The sequence below is a fragment of the Ceratosolen solmsi genome, unplaced genomic scaffold (genome assembly GCF_000503995.2).
Source record: "Ceratosolen solmsi marchali unplaced genomic scaffold, CerSol_1.0 scaffold7, whole genome shotgun sequence".
NCBI lineage: Eukaryota > Metazoa > Arthropoda > Insecta > Hymenoptera > Agaonidae > Ceratosolen > Ceratosolen solmsi.
In genome coordinates this window covers 8876928-8897541 of record NW_011948413.1, presented here as the reverse complement: position 1 = coordinate 8897541, position 20614 = coordinate 8876928, and the positions used below count along the sequence as shown (strand labels likewise).

General features: G+C 36.1%; 2 protein-coding genes across 2 annotated transcripts; both read left to right on the top strand.

Moving 5' to 3' along the window:
• The first annotated feature begins 4268 nt into the window (after nt 1-4268).
• On the top strand, nt 4269-6776 carry LOC105367668 (uncharacterized). The gene is made up of 4 exons (XM_011506436.1): nt 4269-4344; nt 5458-5712; nt 6298-6450; nt 6550-6776. Exons 1-4 carry the CDS (start codon nt 4269-4271, stop codon nt 6774-6776), a joined length of 711 nt encoding a protein of 236 aa, XP_011504738.1.
• A 3312-nt stretch (nt 6777-10088) lies between these two features.
• LOC105367667 (uncharacterized) lies at nt 10089-20355 on the top strand. The gene is made up of 5 exons (XM_011506435.1): nt 10089-10158; nt 14607-14847; nt 16207-16523; nt 17976-18336; nt 19868-20355. The coding sequence occupies exons 1-5, from the start codon at nt 10089-10091 to the stop codon at nt 20289-20291; spliced, it is 1413 nt and encodes a 470-aa protein (XP_011504737.1). The 3' UTR covers nt 20292-20355.
• Nucleotides 20356-20614: the final 259 nt, after the last annotated feature.

The following is a 20614-nucleotide window of genomic DNA, read 5'->3' as shown; positions in this document are numbered from 1 at the left end:
GTCTGAGCAAACAGTTGTTTTAAATATTCGTGATGAAAATGTATTTTATTAATCATGCATACAGTGCTAAAATAAAAAAGGAAGCAAAAAAAAAAGTTTTTATTATAATTGAAAAAAGTAATATATATATATATATATATATATATGAAAGTCGTTATTAGTAAAAATATAAAGAGTAAAATTAACAATAAGATGTTGAATTAGAATTTCCTTTAACCAATTTAGAATTTACAAATATCGATGTATGCATATATAAAAAACGATTCCTTAAAGGACATATAAAATAAACACACCTTATGTGTATTAATATTGAAAGCAATATGATTTTCAAACAGAGAAGTAAAAAAATTGTTAGTGCTCAGATATCTTTATAGGATTTAGGATTAAACAACATTATCCTTGAAATTATAAGAAAATTATGAATTTGATACTTCAACTGAATAATTTGTTTTTCTTAATTTCATTTTATCTTATTATAAAAGTATAAACACTATTTATAACTTAATATTCATAATTCGAAATATAATTTTTAATTCGCAATTAAAAATTATATATATATATATATATATATATATATATATATATATCTTTTTTATTATCGAATAATTTTTAAATTAGTTTAAAAAACAATTTTTCTTCAATTTCTTTCAATTTAACATATATTTTAATATTTATAACTTGTTATGTATTTGAAACTTTCATCTTCAATATATACATATATATATATTTTATTTTTGATTCTGCTAAGGAATATCTATACACTTGAATTACAGGACAGTTTTGTGTTGAGCTTATAGAAATATTATGATTATTGCAGTCTATATTACTATTTTTTTTTTTCTATCAAAAGGATACTTAAAACAACAGACTCCGTTATAAATATAATTATTTTCATGTAATTGTTTGTCAAGGTGCTTTAATTGAGTTTGGTTCGCGCTACTCTTTTAATATTACCTTTCAAAACTAATTTAAAAAATTTTTGTAATAATATTAGAATGTGAGAAGGTTTCATGAATTGAAAACAGTTCTTGAATGTCGATTAATGTAATAAAACATGCAGATTATCGAGCGTGTTAGTGAAAGAATTTAAATTGTGATATTGAAATCGAATAATTGAAAATATCTAAAGCTAAGAAGATCTTGTAATCTCAGCTGCAATAAATCTTACGATTTAAAATCAAAATGTAAATTTAACGAAGACTAGGGTGATAAAGTTTTAATTAAATTGAACGCGTTTTTCCGTATACGTAAGTAAATTCTACGAATAAAGCAGAACTGCGAATAACATGGTGCAAAATATTTTGCAATAATAATATGGTATATCGGCGCTTGGTAATAAAATCGATGGTTATCGTTAAAATGTACGAAGAAGTCCCCCCCCCCCTCACAACACCCATAGAGTTAAATAGCTTTACAATTCTAAGATATGGAAACCAATAATCAATCGATTAATCGTTTACTCTATGATTAATATAGGACAATGATGATGTAAAGTTCTCATATCCGTGGATTTATTTGTTTGCAATATGATATAATAGAGAGGAAAATAAACTTGTTTTCGAAAGATAAGGTCGTTCATATTCGTGTAGATATGAGGTATCCTATAATTAAGGTGGCTTATGGAGAAAATCTTTTAACTGCAACGTGCGATAATTTCTATCAATTTCGCACTTTAAATGATATACTACTATTTGAATTAATTCGTGCATGTTATGTAATGATCAGTACATTACAAAGAAAGTATTTGTAGTTAAGATTATGTTTCCTCACACTACTGCATCAGAATGCAAGCATAACAATAATGTTCAATATTTATAAGAATGTGTATGTAAACACGTAAAATTGAGGATTTAATTTCGTTATACATTATCCATGGCCGTATGTATTGTCGTGTAATTGTATGTTCTGAGTTATGATAATCAACAATGAATAGCGAGACGATGACGCGCAGAAATGTCAAAAATATCAATGGACCCAACTAAGGAGATTATGTGGTCTAGACGAAGAAAGATTGTATCTACTTTTTATCGAGAAAGAATGCCTTAAGCGCACCGAGATGGAACAAGATAAATATATATATTATTTCGCGGACAAATAAAGGAAGTCGAATAAAATTTCAACATTACGAATCGAAGGATGTAGTATTTAAAAAAAAAAAAAAAAAAATGATGTATGTTTTTGTAGTCTTGCGTCACCGAGCATCGATTTATCTGTTATTACAAGTGCGTATTTTCGAAGTAAAATTTTGCTTAGTTTTTCAAACGTCTTCATGAAAATTACGAGGATTATAAATTTATAAAGGAATAAGAGAATAATTTTATTACAGCTTTTCAACTAGTGAACAATAAATATTATTATTTCATTTTAATATTTAATTTTAATAGCGAATAATATTCTAAAATTATAAAATCACACAATTATCCAACGATTATATAGAATATCAAAAGAAACTTAGTTAAACCACACATTGTTCCATTAAAAAGCATTAAAAAAATATTTACTTGAATTTTTGCATTTAATTTAATGTGTGTGTGTGTGTGTGTGTGTGTGTGTGCGCGCGCGCGCGCGCGCGAGCGCCCGCGCGTGTGTAATATAAACACTACATACTATAATAAAATAAATAATACTACATATCATAATAAGTGTGTAGCATATTATTAATAACTTTTTAAAATAGTTATTACGAGTATCACAATGAGTATCGAAAATATTCTACTTTTAATCCAGAAAGTTCCATTTTATTCCGTCACTTATCTAGCAACAATCGCTCCAGCCCTGACATTGAGCCTTTTCACTCTCTCTCTCTCTCTCTCTCTCTCTCTCTCCATCTTACTCGCATCATCCATATCTGATCCTCTATTTCTTTCACATTCATTGTGTCGATAGTGCAAATGATATTTCGCATTATTGAGCAAGAGGAATCGCTTGTCTGCCTGCGGCGACGAAGGATCTTCATGCGCACGTCAAGGCGGAATGGCTAAGCTCGAGCGACATTCAATGCCCGTGTAATGGTGCACGATACGACACGAGGTTGATCGTTTCGAAGGTTCATTGATCCTGCTTGGAAACAGGATAAGTTGAAATACAAGATTATGCAGTGACCCTCGATAGAAACGTGGATGAGTTGACGTGACGTGTTCGAATGGAGATTTAATTTTGTAGATCTTTACCTTCCGATTGTTTTTCCTCTTAAGAATATTACAGTAAACAAAAGCGAGTCGATTTATTATAATGTTTCATCCGACGAATAACAATCACGTGAAAATAAACTTACTGGAACTTATGGAATATTAATAAAGAAACTTGGTTTCAATTTATTTTGTACACAGTCGAAACTATGAATTAGAAATCACGTGAAACAAACAGCCGGTTCAATGCCCTACATGACTCATCAATGAAACATGTTTGTTTTTATGGAAACGTTTATATTATATTTTCATTATGAATTCTATATATTTACATTTGATTTATTTTCACGAATATTTTATGATAAAAATTTTTATTCATTTTGCATTGACAAACGTGCTGTACATTATTAAATTAAATAGTATTAACTAACTTATGCTTTCAAATAGTTTCGAATGCTTAATTTGAGAAGGAATTCTTTCATTGCTCCGAGCAAGATTTTTCTCTTATTGTTTTTTTTTTTAAATTCTGCTCGATACTTTATGAAGCACGAATTACAACTAGCATATTCTCAAATTTTTAACACTCGATAATTATTTTCCTACCTTCCTCGGCTTTTCTCAAGAATTCTGTCCAATAACTAATTGCCAATTAGTCGACAATTAATATTTACATAGACAATTATTAGTAGCGTAAGCTTTGCATAAATTTATAATTCGTAAATTTTATGAATTTTCACGATGACCTTAGCTGCTCTTAGTATGCTCAAATGTAAAGTAAAAATTTCAAGGAATTTCTGAAATACATATAACTTATATCACGTTCGTGCAAATATAAGACTATTTATTCTCTTAATGCGTTACGTGAAAAGGCTCTTAGAGATCTTTTCTCGAGTCTATTGCATTTGATATTTTTAAGACGGATCGAATAGGTTGTTAATGAGCGTGAAACCGCGCAGCTTAGACGAACAGGACACGTTGAGATAAATGTAGGATGGGACGAGACAAGAAGGTGAGGTATAAGAATTTAGGAAGGTGGAAACATTGGTAAGGATATATATAGAGGTCTGTGTTCGGAAAATATCGTCAGTCAGGACTTTGTTCTCGCATTTGAAGCTTCTGGCAGCCGAAACCGAAAGAAAGATGTCTAGTACTACTACTACTACCAACCTTGCAATGTCCATGTTATTATTGTGCTTTCTGTTTATACCCATTTATAGTAAGTATATTATGTCCAAGTACTTTTACAACGGATTATAAATTGTCGAATAGAATGGCGTTTAAAGGATCGATTTAGCTAAAAATTATTTCATATAAAATGAAAGGAATTTAGCCGGTATGGAGTAATTAGATAAATATCTACAATATCTTAAATTAATTATAACTTTGTTTTTTATTTTTTTTTATTTTTTTTTTTTTTTACAAGCTTAATTGCCATATATTAAAAAAATAATACAAAGTTCTTTTAACGCTATTGTTTCAATTAAATATAAATTATAACAAGGCATTAATAATACATTAATTATATTATATTTAAATAATGATATCGTTGTCAATATAAAATAATTTCAATTTTATATTCAATCTGCACGAAATTTATATCACTTGTACGAATTATCTCCAATACTTACTTAATTTTCGCGAATGAAATTTTTATTTTTTAGGAAATACTAGATTATGCTTTCTTGTCAATTAACGAGTTTATAATAAAATCCCAATTTCTCAGCTTGTAATACGAGATGTAAATATTATCCCTGTATATATGTAAATATTATCTGTAGATGTAAATATTATCTCAACATTTATAAAAACAAAATATCAATTAATAAACTTAATATTTGCAATAGAATAAGTTGAATAATAAGAATAATCATAATAAGTTGAAAATAATAATAATTGAAAAATAATAATTGAAAATAATCATAATAAGTTGAATTGTCAAATTAATTATAAATCTATTCAAATTCCATATAATTACTTATAATATCGAATAATTTTTAATACTTTCACTAGTTTCGATATAAATGACGCGTTTTACAATGAATAATTATATTTATGCAAAATAAATAAAAATACGTGACAAATATGAGTTTGCCTGCGTGTTTATTATTTATATCTAATAACACATTGTTGTCGATTACAATATATATATATATATATATATATATATATATATATATATATATAAAGACAAATGGTAATGAAAATTTCTTAAAATTAATGGCAGTGAATGTTCTTTGACAAAAAATTGTACGTGAAACATAGGACGTAATAAATAAAAGGGCTATATCGAGTTTCATTCTATAATCGTCTATAAAATTGTAAACTCTAGGTATCCCCGCACAAATCAATGAAAGAAGCAGATATTCTCCATTGAACCGACAAAAACGAACCTTTGGTTTGGGATTATTTGGATCACGTGATTGGCCGTCCTTTCATAAAACCTTGAGATTGCCCACTTTTTCAACAATACCAACTTTTCTGCACTTTTTTGACGAGGAGGAATTGTACGGTAATCTCATGAAAAAAATCTCAGATTTGGAAATCGGCCAGGAGCGTATCATCAATTATTTTCAACAATTGAATGGTAAAAGAATAATATCTTTTTGAAAATTAGCAGCATCGCGTACTTTCTTAAGTACCCATAGCTATATAAATCTCAAAGAGAAATCTTAAAAGGCCATTAAATGCTATTATTATTATTATTATTGTAAATTATCCTTATAAAATTGAAAATCATTAAATTGCCCCCGCAAGTGTTTGTCAATAATATCGTATATTATCACTCGAATTACATTTGATCTTATAAAATCAAGTGGCCATTTCCATTTCAATTCAAACACAATAGCGTTGTCTGTTGACAATAACAACATACAATAATAACCATAATTATCGCACTTGCATACGCTCGCCGTAACATAGAACATTGAAATGTATCAGCAACGGTAGCCACCAGCCGCACTTTCCATTTTCACGTAGCTTCACAAAGCCTATTACACGTAATTCGCATAATAATGAAATTAGCATTCAAATTTTCACATCTCCGCGAGCGCCTAACAGTACCAACGATCTTGCCTCAAAGAAAAAAACCGGCCAATTCTCACACGAATTCGAACGCGTTTACCCAAAATTCACCACTAATGTTAAATGCTCGTGTAATTTCTCCGAACAGCCAATAAGAATGCAAATCCATGCGAGACCACGTCAACGAGCACGATTAAGTCGTCATTGTCTAACGTCCCAGAGCCCGACGTCGACATCCTCTACCGGGAGCCGATGACCATTGCCACCTCCACCGCTGACGTAACCATTACCAGCAGCAGCAGCAGCAGCAGCAGCAGCAACAGCAGCAACAGCAGCAACAGCAGCAGCAGCAGCACCACCACCACCACCACTACCACCACCACCACTAGCCAGGAGGCAGTGACGGAGCCTGCAACCGAGTTGTCGAGCGTCGAGACGAGCGCGGAGACGAGCGCCGGGACGAGTGCAGAGACGAGCGCGGAGACGAGCGCCGAGACGAGCATCGAGACGTCAAAGGATGAGGATGAGGAGGTCGCCGAACTGGATATCGCGACAGTGCCTCCTGCTCTCGAGGACATCATGCGCGTTCATGATGACGATATGACGGAAAAGAACGAAGTTCTGTAATTCCGAGGGTCACGTTCGCAATCTCTTTTAAGCGCGAGCGAGACAATACTCGTACGGGTAGGATGAACTCGAGGAACATTTAAGGATGGGGAAGAAGAACCTGCCGCTCGAGATTCTCAAGCTTGTCAAATAACGGGAAACTATTGTTTCGGAGTCTTATTACTCAGACTACGTGAGTGAACGAACTCTGCCGTTATGACTATTCATTATTATGTAATTATTCTGTCCGCTCGCGGGACATTATTTTTCGTAAGAATTCTTAATTTATTAACTCTCGCCTCCTCATATGCATTTATCGTGCAACTGACCCGACAAGTATTATACTTTTTATTAACGATTTAGATCATTGATAATGTTTTATTAGTTTAGAGATTGCAATATTTTTACAGATTTTATAAATTAACGTTACGCGAATAAGTATAAAGTATTCAGAGCTTTAGATATCGTACTTATTAACATTCCTATTAACTTAATCGAGCTCGTATAGTGTCTAATATAATTTAATTTAGTAATTTGATTGAATGTTAATTTATTCTCATTTTGAGTAATTTACGACAAAGATAAAAACGAATTTAATTGTATAATATTATTTTACCAATCGTGGATTGACATTTAAATAATTTTAATTGACCAAAAAACAATAAGCTAAGTTTATTTAACCAAGCACTTTTTGTTCTCTGTAATATTAGATAATAATATGTCATAATGTAATAACAGCTGTGTACTTATGATTTATCGAAAAACACTTTTATACAATTATTAATTTTAAATAAAAATATGACTATTAACGAGGGATAGCATTTCTATATTACCATAAGCTAATTTATTAAAATTGCTAAGATTAATAAAATATATTATTAAAAAGAAAGAAGGAAAAAAATTTAATTCAATTATTTCTTATGACGTGTTTATTTAACACCTTGTAAATAAATGATAAATATAATTTATCCCGAATGAGCGCCAAGTGTATATTTTAAGTTGAAAATTATGGAAAATTTTAACCAAATAATCAAATAACTATAATACTTTATTGTCTAATAGTTCATAATAGAAGAATGACAAATATTTTTTTGCCTTTCCTCTTCAAAGTAGCCTTCGATAAAGTGTGACGTCTCGAACAATTAAAATGACACAGAGTGACCCAACAATAGACATAAAATTTTAAGATGAATTCTTTGGAAAGAGAAAACCAAGGCTTTTCAAATTTTTATTTTGTATAATTATTGTTTTACTAACTTACCCTATGAAAAACTTTATAAAATTCTTTTATATAAATGACAATATTTCGAAACGGGCAATTATTTTAAAGCAAGTATTTTACCGTAAAACCTAATTGGTTTAAAGATTGTGAAATATCTAGATACGCATGAATTGAAGAAATAGGCATGAATTTTCAATAATAATAACAACAGCGGTGAAAAGTTTTTTCTTTTAAATTAGTACAACACAGCATTTAAAATCTTTTCTAAATTTTATATTCTTTGATATACATACACACACACACACACACACACACACACACACACACACACACACACACACACATATATATATATATATATATATATATAGATACAACTACACGTACAATGAAATATTAATATTGAATTTTTGACAAATTTTGATAAAAAAAAAACAGTAAAAGATCATTTAACATTAATTACATTTTTAAAAGTTTTCTACCAATTAGGAATTTATAGAGGAGTTGAAAATTTCATTTGATAATTTAATAATAAATATAAAATTATAATTTTCTATATAATAAAAATTATTAATTATCAGCAGTGATGTATTATCTAGAATATTCTCATTTTAAATCTATCTATTGGTGCTTTGGGGGGGGGGGGATATGTCGACTTGTATTTGAAATTAAATTGGTTTTCATAAACAACTTGTATAGAATAAAGGATTTTCTTACTTTAGTGATTACTACCGTCATGGGCAATAATTACAAGTGTTGTATTTTAATTGATTTCGTTTTACCATGTCTTTTAAAAATATATTGTTGCTTTTTTTTTCTTTTTTTTCTTTTTTTGTAAAATCCAACACATTTTCATTAAACACTGTATACAATTGGCAGGTACTCCATAATATTTGCATATAGAAATTCAGTGATCCACGTAAATTAAAAAGACTCGAATCGAGTGTTTCTGTAAGACATTGGCATGCAGATTAAATTCTTATGTAATTTTAAAACTCTTACGTAATTTTAAAAACTATTATTCGATTTATATAAGTTAGATGTCACCGCTTCATTTTCTTTTATAGAGATTCGTTAAAACGCAATAATTTAAAGTTTTCAGTAAAGTAGTATTATTAATAATATTATTCTTATGGTAACATTCAACGGTCGTTGCTGTTTTTGTTTAAAAAAAAAAAAAAAAAAAAAAATAATGAAATAAATAATTAAAATGAGTAAAGGCTCGTATCATAATACGAATAGGATGATTTTCCTATCGGATCATGCTAACGAGCATCGTTGAAAGAGGCAAAGGGCAATTGCACAAGGAAATTATATTTTCTATAAAGTTTCACATATCTTAATAATGCAATAAGGATATCGATGGCTTATACATCGCGTCCGCCATGACATCCCCTATGAAAGCGATTTCACACGCGACTTTTCTAATTGGACAGAAAACACGTGCTCGTCCGTGCTTGCGTTTCGTTATTAAGCGCGAGACATTATTAGCCACACCTCGTTTTGGCGTAAAAAAGAAGCGGCGAGATGTCGTCGTAGATGAGTATCAAAGTGCTTGTCGCTGACTGGTGGTGGGGCGTCGTAGGAAGCAGCAGGAGGCCAAACGCATCGGAAGCCGAGTTTAATGGAAGAAGGGAAATAGGCAGGGGACATGACATGACGGTGTATTAAGATCCTTACCACGCAGGAGGCGATCGGCGACGCGCGGCCGGAATGCACAAGAAGCGCCGCGGAAGCTAAAACACACCCGGCCATCTCGTCCTCCCTCGAGGCCGCGAAGGAAAAGGATACTTTCGCCTCACGGCACCGTAGCCGTCGTTACTCAAGCGAATAGCCTTAGCCCAGTCGCGGCGGTGCCTCGGTATTTCCGAAGGTCGCGCGCGTCGCTCCTCGTCAGCGTAATTTCCAGCGCGCGTATTTTCCCAGAGAGCGAAGGGCGTCGACGGCGACTGGACGGCGAAAGGCGAGAGACAAAAGCAGCGGCGGACGGCACACGCGAACTGTCACGAAGTAGGACGTCGCGCGCATTCATAATCGCGGGCGTTAAGGTCGATCGTACTCTTTAAAAAGGGGGCGATCGTCGGGAGCAGACCGTCAGAGCTGAACGAGTCATGGTGCGCCTCGAGTGTTGCCTCCTTCTCCTCCTCCTCGTCCTGGGCCTCGCGCAGTGCGGACGATCCGGTGAGTGACACAGCTCCTGGGGATCGCTAATTGGCGGGCGGGGTGAGGGAGGTGGCGAGTTAGTTAAGTTGGGCTTGGATGAGGATCGGTTGGATCTCGTCGGGTTGGGTGCGTGATCACCCTCGTCCCGGTGGCGTTAAATCACCGCCGGGCGTCGACTAGTGCGGGACGAGAGTCGAGTGCACGACGTCGACGAGGCCAAACGATGGATCCCCAGGACATTTTAATAATAGCCGTGCGATTAGTGTGATGTGCGGTCGGTACGGCAGGTCGCGCGAGCCAAGTTTCACGTTAGGCGCTCGCCCGTACTATAGCCGAGGGACAAGTGGCTTCTTTTGTTTCGCGATACTTGGCCTTATACGTAAGGCGCAAACGAGCGCCAACATTTTCGCACATTATTATTGCCTTTGCTTTATGCGCGCCGAGTATTGTAGTTCTGCCATTACTGGCATTTCCATAAATCATCTTGCAACGTAACGCTACAATGAAAAGTCTAATCCCGAGACATTAATAATAATGAATCTGTGTTTTTTCTCCTCGTTTCCTTTCATTTCTTTTTCTCTCTTTTTATTTTGTTTGATTTTCGAGTATGGCCATGCGAATTTCATGCGATATCGAGTGCCATTGGCAGACGGTTCCGGCGATACTTTGTCTTTAACAAGCCCTATAAATTGTGGGGGAAAAATCAAATGTTACGAAATGCCGCCTGCCCGTTCGAAAAATAAAAACGAAAAACAAAAAAAAAAAAAACAAAAACAAAATTCTTTAATCTTTAAGCTGCATTCACTCGAGCACTCTCTTGACTAAACGACATTGTTGGTGTATTAGAGGCTAATCGTTTGATTCCAAGGCGCGCGCAAACGAGATGAATTAGATGAATTAGCTCCGTGGGATGATGGGACGATACAAATTCGTCTCTCGTACAAAATTCTTCCTTAAGAATCATCGATCCTTCGTGTAGTTCTACAAATTTTTTACAATTTTGAATAATGGACGTTTTTGTGGCGCGAGGGTTCGATAAAACGACGGCATTTAAGCGGACCATTAGGGAGTCAGCGGCGAGCTTGGCAATGGGACATTGAAATTTGAAAAAGCGAGGGTCGTGGCTGGAATATAATTGATCGGGGGTCGTTGCTCGAAGCGAGAGTAAAATGGCGAGTAGAAAAGAATCGCGAGCGAATAGGCGTAATGGCTTGGCTTTACGCTGTCTGTGTGGTATTGAAGCCACGAGACGTCGAATCTCGAAGGAAAACATCGCATTGGTAATAAGTGCCTCGTAAAGATCCTGAAATTCCTCGCCGCGAGCAACCGTACTCAAGCAGCCTCCTATGGCAAAAACCTCCAGACGAGAGATACGTAAAGAAAAAAATAAATAAATAACTAAATTAAACAAATAAGCAAATAAACAAATAAATGATCGTTGTCAGGGTGATGACCGGACAGCCTTGGCATTAGATAAACAGCGGCTCGCGAAGGTTACCCTCCGCCTCCTTACCTACCCGTGAATTCGCTATATGTGGTTGCGAGAGAGAGAGAGAGAGAGAGAGAGAGAGAGAGAGAGAGAGAGAGAGAGATAGATAGATAGTGTGTGTGTGTGTGTGTGTGTGTGTGTGTGTGTGTGTGTGTGTTCGTGTGCGTGTATGTGTTATGTCCCGGGGCTGCTCGGTGGGTGCGCAATTTATGCGCGAGTAAACAAGAGCGCGTCGAACGAGGTGTCGGGAGTCTGCGTGCGACGATGTTTCACGACGAAGAACCGACGACGGCGCGAGGGCCAATGGAGTCCCGCGATTTGGTTGGCCGGTCGGGCTACGATGGGCAAGAAGGCGAGGGAGGGAGTCGGGTAAACCGGTTCCCGGCTGACGTCAGGGCCGCGGACGCGGTGCCCTTGTTCCGCCGCAACGATAAATGCTCTCCTCGCGAGAGCAGCCGCCCCCTTTGTTCGCGAATTTTTGTTGCAAAAGGGTAAGGGGCGAGGGGGGGGGGCGGCGATCCGCGCGACTTGAAACCATCAACCACGCCGATTTTTGCCCTCGAATTAGCGCCGTTTGCAAAATTACTCGACACCGTCGCCGTCAGTCGCTCGCCAGTACCCCTTGCCCCGGCCTCAAATGTCCCAATGTCAAAGGGGGAATCGAAGTGTATTGGAGACGGTGTGACAAGCGTGCTCGAGTGGTGCGCCAACGTATACGAAAAATACATTATCGAACTCGATGACGGTGTCGAGGATGCGGAGGCCACTAGACCGCCAGCACCGACAGTCGCTGGATTATCGTTTATTACGTTCTATGGCGCATGTCATGAAGAACTCGCCATGTATGCGCGCGCGAGAGCTAAGAAAATTGTCTACGATATCTTTCGGAGGTCCCGTGAGAGTGAAACGCGAACGTTGTAATTCCAATGCTTTGGAATATTTCGAAATCGAAGCTAGAAAAAAAGGCGTTTAAATGTCGAATGACGTATATTAGCAGGGAGTATATGTTAAAACAATTGCTTTTTAAATTCAATGATATGGCCATTTTACCACAAATTTTTAATGATATTACGGTGTTGCCGGACACATTCGAATATATTTATTAGTAAAAATTTTATTGAGTTTTATTGAGACAATAAGTAGTAAGATGTTTTTGGGACTGACTTGTGGTTGTTCTGAAAAATTAAACTTCTCGTCGTAAGTAAACGTTAAAATTACCGAGCGACAAAGAAGTTTGACATAAGAACTAAAAACATCGAGACATTTGACAATTTAGGTGTAAAGTTAATGTAATTCAGGACCGATAGTACAAAGCGTCGCGCTAAAGTGTAAATAATACCCCACAACTACGGGGAATTCTGGAAAAAATAAAGTTTCAAAGGTTACGCAAGGTTACCAAATATTATGAATTTATTTCAAAGAATGAAAAAAAAAAAAGAAGAAAAAGAAGAAGAAGAAGAGAAAAACATTTTTCTACCAAATTTCGATTCTGGTAATGTACGCTCGACACGACAAATCCTATTCTTTTAACCAATATAAGAATTAATCAATTATATCCCAACTTACGATCAATATTGCGGAGTCGCGCCTTTTTTTTTTTTTTTTTTTTTTTTTTTTGAACATACAATGCCTGACATTATTACAACAAAATATGTTGGGCTTAAGAAATGTGTGCGCGTACGGGCAAAACTTTGCCACTTCGAGTTAGACATGTAAATACACGAAACTTTTAATGCCTCGTAATTTATGAATTTCTACATATTGCTACAGAAATTCTAAAATGTTCGATTCGAGTTGTTCGACAAAGATTTTTCGTTTCTTTTTTTATTTATTTATTTATTTTTTTTTTTTTTTTTTTTTTTTTTTTTTTTTTTTTTTTTTTTTTTTTTTTTTTTTTTTACAATATTAATCGAGGTCTAAATGTAAACAAATTTAATCGAATTTAATCGACGATTTGCAATTCTCTTAGACGGTGTCATTAGGTTTATTTAAAAAAATTTTCATAAGCCTATTTTCGTGTATACCTTACGTCGTTCGTATTTCCTAAATGAAAAATGTACTTTTTATTCATTATGATAAGATCGAGATGGCAGTTATTGAATTTTATTTAAGCAATGTCGAGATTTACTAATTATTACAAAATGCTATGTGCGCATAAATTCCCTATTTGTGTAATATAAGCGTAGTAGTAAGTATTAATTTGGCAAATAATAGCGCAACGTAATGACAATAATTCGACATTTTTATGAAATAACGTAACGAAGAATTTGCGATTACAGTCGCGAATACATGGAATTTTACTTTATCATAACGTATATTAAATATTAGTATACTTATCTATTACTTTGTGTTCGTAACGATATTGAGATTTCGAGAAAAGCTGCCGGATAATTTACCTTATTACATTATTATATACACTTATTATATACGCAAAAATACCTAATGACTGCAAGTTACTAAAAACAAATTTTTATTACATTTCTTAGAGTACTTAAAATTTTTATAAGACGTAAGCCTGCCTATCTGCTGATTTATCTACAAGTCTCAATACAAACTTATTAATACAAATTGTTATTAGTTAAAATGCACAAGCAATCTCAAAGACAATTAAATTTCGTAATAATCCAACGTGCAATTGTCATCCACATTACGCTATTAACAAGCAACTCCTATCTCTCACACTAATGACAGTCCAAATTCAAGCAAATCAGCATTGATAATTGACATCCTAATATGTACCATTGAGAAGAAAGCCGAGCCTCATCCAGAACATCGACCCTCGTCGTTTAACGTAACGATGTGCCCTTTTCCTTTCAGCCCTTGAATCAAGCCCCCTATCCGCACGCATTATTACGTGGTTTTCCGGCACTCCGGCTCCTGCATTAAAGTACCCCTAAAACTCGTATTAGCGGTCTGTTGAGCACCCTTTGAGAGACTCGATCCGATCGTTGAGGATGTCGATTTGCCTGTTTCGCAGAGGATCGTCTCGCCGAGGCGGAGCGGCTTCGTAACATCCCGCCGGAGCTGAGTGTCGTGGATAGAACGGCGCCGGGACTCGACTCCAAGGCCCAGGCCCGCTTCCTCCCCTTCTCAGCGAGCTTTTCCTTGAGCGCGGGTGGCAACAACGCCCACACCTTCAGCGTCGCCGGCAGTCCCGAGGGCGTCGGCCTCTCACAGAGCTCCAGTCACGGGTCGGCCTCCAACGGCGGCATCCCCGGGTGAGTTCTGCCATCCTCTCCATCTCCTTATGTTGTCCGAGAAGCCCTCGAAAGTCCGGGAGTTAATCAAAAGGACATGGAAACGCGTATTATCGCTTTATCAATGCCTTCACCATTCTCGCTATATCAACTCTAAAATTTCGACTTGTTTTTTTACATAAAGAAGATGGCAAGCAACGCTTCGCTCATTATCTTTATTAAACGTGACTATTTTGTGGCATTTAAGTAGTAATATTTATGGTGTGCAATTACTTGCTATTAAATTGAAACAAAGAATGTCCCGCTTTAAAGTATTCGTACATTTTATAACGTCTTATCGTGATTACTTAATAATCGTATTTTAATAATTAAGTCTATAAAGTATTGTACCAATCATTAATGCGAATATATATATATATATATATATATATATATATATTTGGGAAACATTTTTTCAGTGAAAAAAAAAAAAACAACACAAAAATAAATAAATAATAATGATTTATTTCGTTAATTGCCAAGTTGCTTTACAAAAGGAAAATTTCCACTCCAATTGTAGAGGAAAATTGTAAAAATGTTCATTGCTGCTCAGGTAAAATAATAAATCACTCGATTTAGTAAAGTTATAAAGTTTCAATTTTCCTTTATATCCTTTGCCATTATACTTATAATATTCTTCGTATATAAATATTTTGTTAAACAATAAATAGAAATATTAAATTGATTTGAGATACGTGAAAATATATTTCCACAGAATAATGAATAAATTATAAGCAATTGAAAAGTGATATTGTGAGTTAGTCGAATAAGTAAACAAAGTGGATATAAAGTAAGAAAATAACGACGATCCACATAAAATTGCATGATTTACACGTGGTACTTCAACATTGTTATAAATCTCAAAAGTAGAATACAAAATCATATTGTAAATAGTAATAACGGCGAGAAAAGCGTTATCGGATCTCCTGATTTATGCACTTGCATTTCGAAAGAATTATTAAATAAGGACTCTGGTGGCTTTACCTCGGGTGCATTGACATGAGCTTCGCTTTCTCTTAAAGTAATTTGGTCGTGAAACGTGCAAGAGGCATTCGATTTCAGGGCGATCTTATTTCGAAATTAACGAGCGACGAAGCTGATCGGCAACGGAACAATGCGCGAGAAAACGCGCCTCGTCCTTCAAGGGCAATGCCTCCACCACTGACACCACCAACACCACCAACATTACCCGTATCCAAGCGAGCCCTTTTCCAGTTCGCGCTAACTAGGACTTTCCGAGTGCCCAGCCTCGGGAGTAAATAAAAATCGGGAGGGAGTGTGACGCGAAAATCACGTCGACCTTGATGGATAGTAAGGAGCATCTCTCGGGCTTTGTTGCAGCTCGTTCTCGGCGAGTCAATCGTCGTCGATAGCAGCAGGGCTTGGCGGCCTCTCGGCCTCGAACTCCAACTCCTTCGCCTCGAACGATCCGCTCTTTGGGCCGCAGTCCCAGGCACACGGTAACGCCTTCACCGTCGGCCAGGGCAGCGCCTCGGCCAATGCTCACGGGGTCAACGGACAGGCTTCTTCCGGGGCGCAATCGGCTATAGACGGGATCGAGAGCGAGGCATCCTCCAACGCTCAGAACCTCATCCACTTGGGGTCTTCGAGGCCCGGATGGTCGAATCGGCGCCCGGGCTACGCAAGCGATTATGACGGTGAGTTTCGCGTTTTTCGTGTTTTTCATCCGGTAGTAGATAAGGAAAGGAAGTTATCAATACCTGGCGTTATTGTTAATATTTATATTCCCTCGATGCCTCTACATGGCCGCTAATAATTGAAATTTCTTAATATGCGGAACAAAGGTCAATTAACAATTATCCAAGTGTAGCTGCAATCGCCTTCGATCTAGACACGTGAAATTACTAGTTTGATGCGATCGCTCTCGGCTATTATTACGTGTAACAATCGTCTTGTAGTGAACATGGTATTTTGAAAATAATAATAATTTCGTAATTGTGCATTTAAATATCTTTGGTAAAGTAAGAGAATCCAACTTTATCGTTTTGAGAAACGAACAAACGCATTTATTGAATGTCGATGAAAAATTCTTATCCTTACTAGATTATACTTAAAAATTTTTTATCGGATAACAAGAGAAGAGAGTCTATTGAAATATTATTCCTACTCAATTTTAGTCAATTTTTTTTTTTTTTTTTTTTGTATTATTGCCAAGGTTGTGCATACATTGAGTGCTTACAAATAAATATAAAAAAAAAAACCCAAACAATTCTAACACAAAATTTTCCTTCTCTTCTTTCAATTACAGTGTTCGAATCACTATGATTCATATCGAGCTTTTAATAATAAAAAAAAATAAAAAAAAAAACAACAACAACAACAACAACAACAAAGAAAAAAATGTAATAATTGCATAAAATGAATTGCCTATTATCTGAAATATGAACCTGAAATATTTTTCGTATTTTATATTTATTTATCTTTTTTTTTATATTCTTGGAAAATTTATCATATCTAAGTAAACCTTATCAATACATAATTATCTAACTACTATATTTGCTTAGCATAAATCCGATATCGAGCAAAGTTTGCCAAAAATTTTTATTCTTTATTCACCTTTGAATGCAAAATTAAGAACTATGTAAAATAACTTTGTCACTCTTCCAAAAAGACCATATAAACAAAGCAAATATAAATGTAAAACTATCTTATCTAAAAGCACGGAATTAGTATAGAGAACAATTAGTTGATCTCAATGTATGGCTAACCTACTTTATATTGCTATCATTGTTCTTTTGTTTCTCTTTGATGTTCAAACTACTTATCACACATCCGGGGCTAAAAACTTGACGGGCGCATTCATGATATTTTAAATTCGTTAATATCAAAGGACCGTCGGCGAATATCTCAGCCACGACTTTTCATTTACGCGTACATTTAGTCCAATTGATCCTTGAATATATTGAGCTGGTACGTCGAGCTGGTATCCTTAAATACGTAAGACCGCTATAATCGATAAAACAGCAGTCTACGAATTTCCAAACATCATCCCTCGGATCGCACTCTATAACGTCATGGTTTGACAAAACGAGCAAAATTTCTCCCCAACGCGACTTAACCCTAATGACACCTGTCTCCTTATCCATTAGATGATTACTACTACTACAACTCGCGTCGAATGCCCACCCTGACGATAAGCGTGAACGATCGTCCTGGTAACGGCTGGTACAATTCCCGCGACCAATACGACTCCTGGAGGCAACCTGACTACTGCAATTACTATGGCGGCTGGTACAGGGACCCGCGCTGTCGCAGTCCCAGAGTTAAAATTAGCAGGCCCGTATACAGACCCGTCTACGATCACGGGCCCTACTACGACAGGCTGAGGGATCCGCGCCAGGAGGCCTCCAATGTCCACTACTCGACCGCGACCGCGACCGCCACATCCTCCGCCCAGTCTGGATCCGGAGGTTTCGCTCATGGACAATCAGCGTCCCAGGCCCATCAAAGGTAGCTTCTCGTCGAAAATAAATCGTGACAAAAACTTGGGATGCTTAGTGGGATGGGTGGGCGTGGATGGAGGGGGGGGGGGGCATCGGACGTCACTAGATTAACGAGCACTATTAGCATTGCACAAGGAGTAAAATTTCTCCTATATTCGCTTTAACGTCCGTGGAGTTGTAATCGACGTATCGCGCCAAACTCGGCTCTATGCATTGGGCAACGCGAGATTTATTTAATAAACGCACGGTTTGCGCAATTTCAAACAAAATTCAAAGATTAAATGTAGAAAGAGCGTATTTGCTTTATCCTCTGTGGCAATGAATATGTTATTACGTTACTAAAACTTGCCGAATAGTGTGTACTTGAGTCATGTCGTAAAACAAATGGTGCTCGTGTGTTGAAGGCTACGGACCACCTTCGTGCCCAGGCTCACGCACACTCTATATTATTAATAAAAATTTATGGACCGGAAAAATCTAAGAGACTTTACATTAATGGGCTCTTTGCGAAAAATTTATAAAACCATTTGCACACACGAAACGTCGATTATACTTTTGATAATTTTTCGCGATAATCGCTCCTCCAATTTTGTCGCTTATATTTAATTATTACCCATATTATATTTTATAGAATTGCAAACAAAGAGCAAAAAACAAAAAAAAAAACAAAAACAAAAAACAAAAAAAAAACAAAAACAAAAATCGAACAATTTCCATTACATGTATATCGTATAGAATGGATTTTGTAAATTAAAATGTTTTTAGTTTTACAAGGTAAATCTTTCACTAAATACAACTTTCACGCGGACGCACACAAAATTATCTACGCGAATACTAATTGGAATATGTAATTGGCATTTTGAAATACAATCAAATTTCAATCAAATCATCACGGTAATTGCTCTGTTTAAATTATCGATTAAAAAATACACTTACATTTTACGAATAAATCGTTCAAATACTCAAATTGGCAATAATATGATTCATCGAGTATGATTCACTCGATAATGTAATTCATTGTCAATAGTTGACGATACTCGACGACTTGACTATTATAATTGAACGATAGCAAATTTTTTATCTCATTGAAGCAGTAATTTGCGCTTCTCTAAAACATTATTTATCATGCCGATTCTGAATTATCAGGATCGTAATAATCGATCGACTTTTTACGACGACAATCTATTCGTAACTTTTGGTCATTCGAAATATAATACTTACTATGGATAATGATTATTGCCAATTTGAATGTAACTACAATTACATAATTAATGATTCGCTACGTCTGTAATCGCTCGCTAAATTATATCTTTAACTGTCAGTTAAATATGCATTATAATCGTTATTTTTATCAATGGAAGCAAAATTATTTTTACACTATTTCAACAATTGTAACGTAGCATTATTCATAAATGGGCATAATGTGCGTGTGTGCGCGCGTGTGTGTGTGTGTAAGGGACAGAAGTCGTGAATAAAAATTAAGAGTCAAGCGATAGTGGACTTCCAATGATTAATGGCCTCATGATTTTGTCGTATAGTCAGGGCGGTCCATCGAGCTCCACGTCGAACGAGGTGCAGTCGTCGGGCAATGCCGCGGCTCACGCCCAGGGTGCTTCGAGCTCGGTACAGCAGCTCGAGAATGGCCTCCAGGCCAGCCTCAATTCGGCGAGCATCGCCGCGAACTCGCGACCGGGCGGCTCAAGCTCCGGCTCGGCGAGCGCCGGATCATCCGGAAGCCGTGTCACCGGCTCCACGATTAACGGCGCCTCGGTAAACGGGGCTGCGACCTCGGGCGGCCTTGTTGTCTTCCCCGGGCCGAGCAGCCACCAGCAGATCATACCCCAGGAGTTCATCAGAAGCGCTCGGCCCAAGGCCAAGACCAAAGCCAAGACCAAGGCCAATCCTGTCGAGGAGTTTGTCGACGAGCTCGCCGACGCCGTCTACGACGCATTCGACGACTGATCCCGTACCTACGGTCCACGAGCCCCTCAATTATCAATTGTCATATATTGGCGGAGACGAATAAATAAATACGTTTTCCCAACTGGACGCACATGGTGATCCATTACTTCCCTAAAGCCATATATGGTTTTTCGCAAACCTCATTTAGACTTTAACCTATCATACTGTATATAAAGCATCGATTTATCGCGATTTAACACACATAATGTTGTATTGTTCATATATATATAGAATTAATCGTTGAGGCATGTAATAACGCTTAAGGAAATGAGTTTTATGAATTGTTTATTGCATCGAACCAGCAAATATCAGGAAAACTGTAA

Excerpts from the sequence above, each read along its gene's own strand:
- LOC105367668 (XM_011506436.1), top strand. The coding sequence starts at position 4,269 with ATGTCTAGTACTACTACTACTACCAACCTTGCAATGTCCATGTTATTA. Across the intron at positions 4,345-5,457 it reads TCTGTTTATACCCATTTATA|GTATCCCCGCACAAATCAAT; the intron begins GTAAGTATATTA and ends TGTAAACTCTAG. Across the intron at positions 6,451-6,549 it reads AACCATTACCAGCAGCAGCA|TGACGGAGCCTGCAACCGAG; the intron begins GCAGCAGCAGCA and ends GCCAGGAGGCAG.
- LOC105367667 (XM_011506435.1), top strand. The coding sequence starts at position 10,089 with ATGGTGCGCCTCGAGTGTTGCCTCCTTCTCCTCCTCCTCGTCCTGGGC. Across the intron at positions 10,159-14,606 it reads CGCGCAGTGCGGACGATCCG|AGGATCGTCTCGCCGAGGCG; the intron begins GTGAGTGACACA and ends CCTGTTTCGCAG. Across the intron at positions 14,848-16,206 it reads TCCAACGGCGGCATCCCCGG|CTCGTTCTCGGCGAGTCAAT; the intron begins GTGAGTTCTGCC and ends GCTTTGTTGCAG.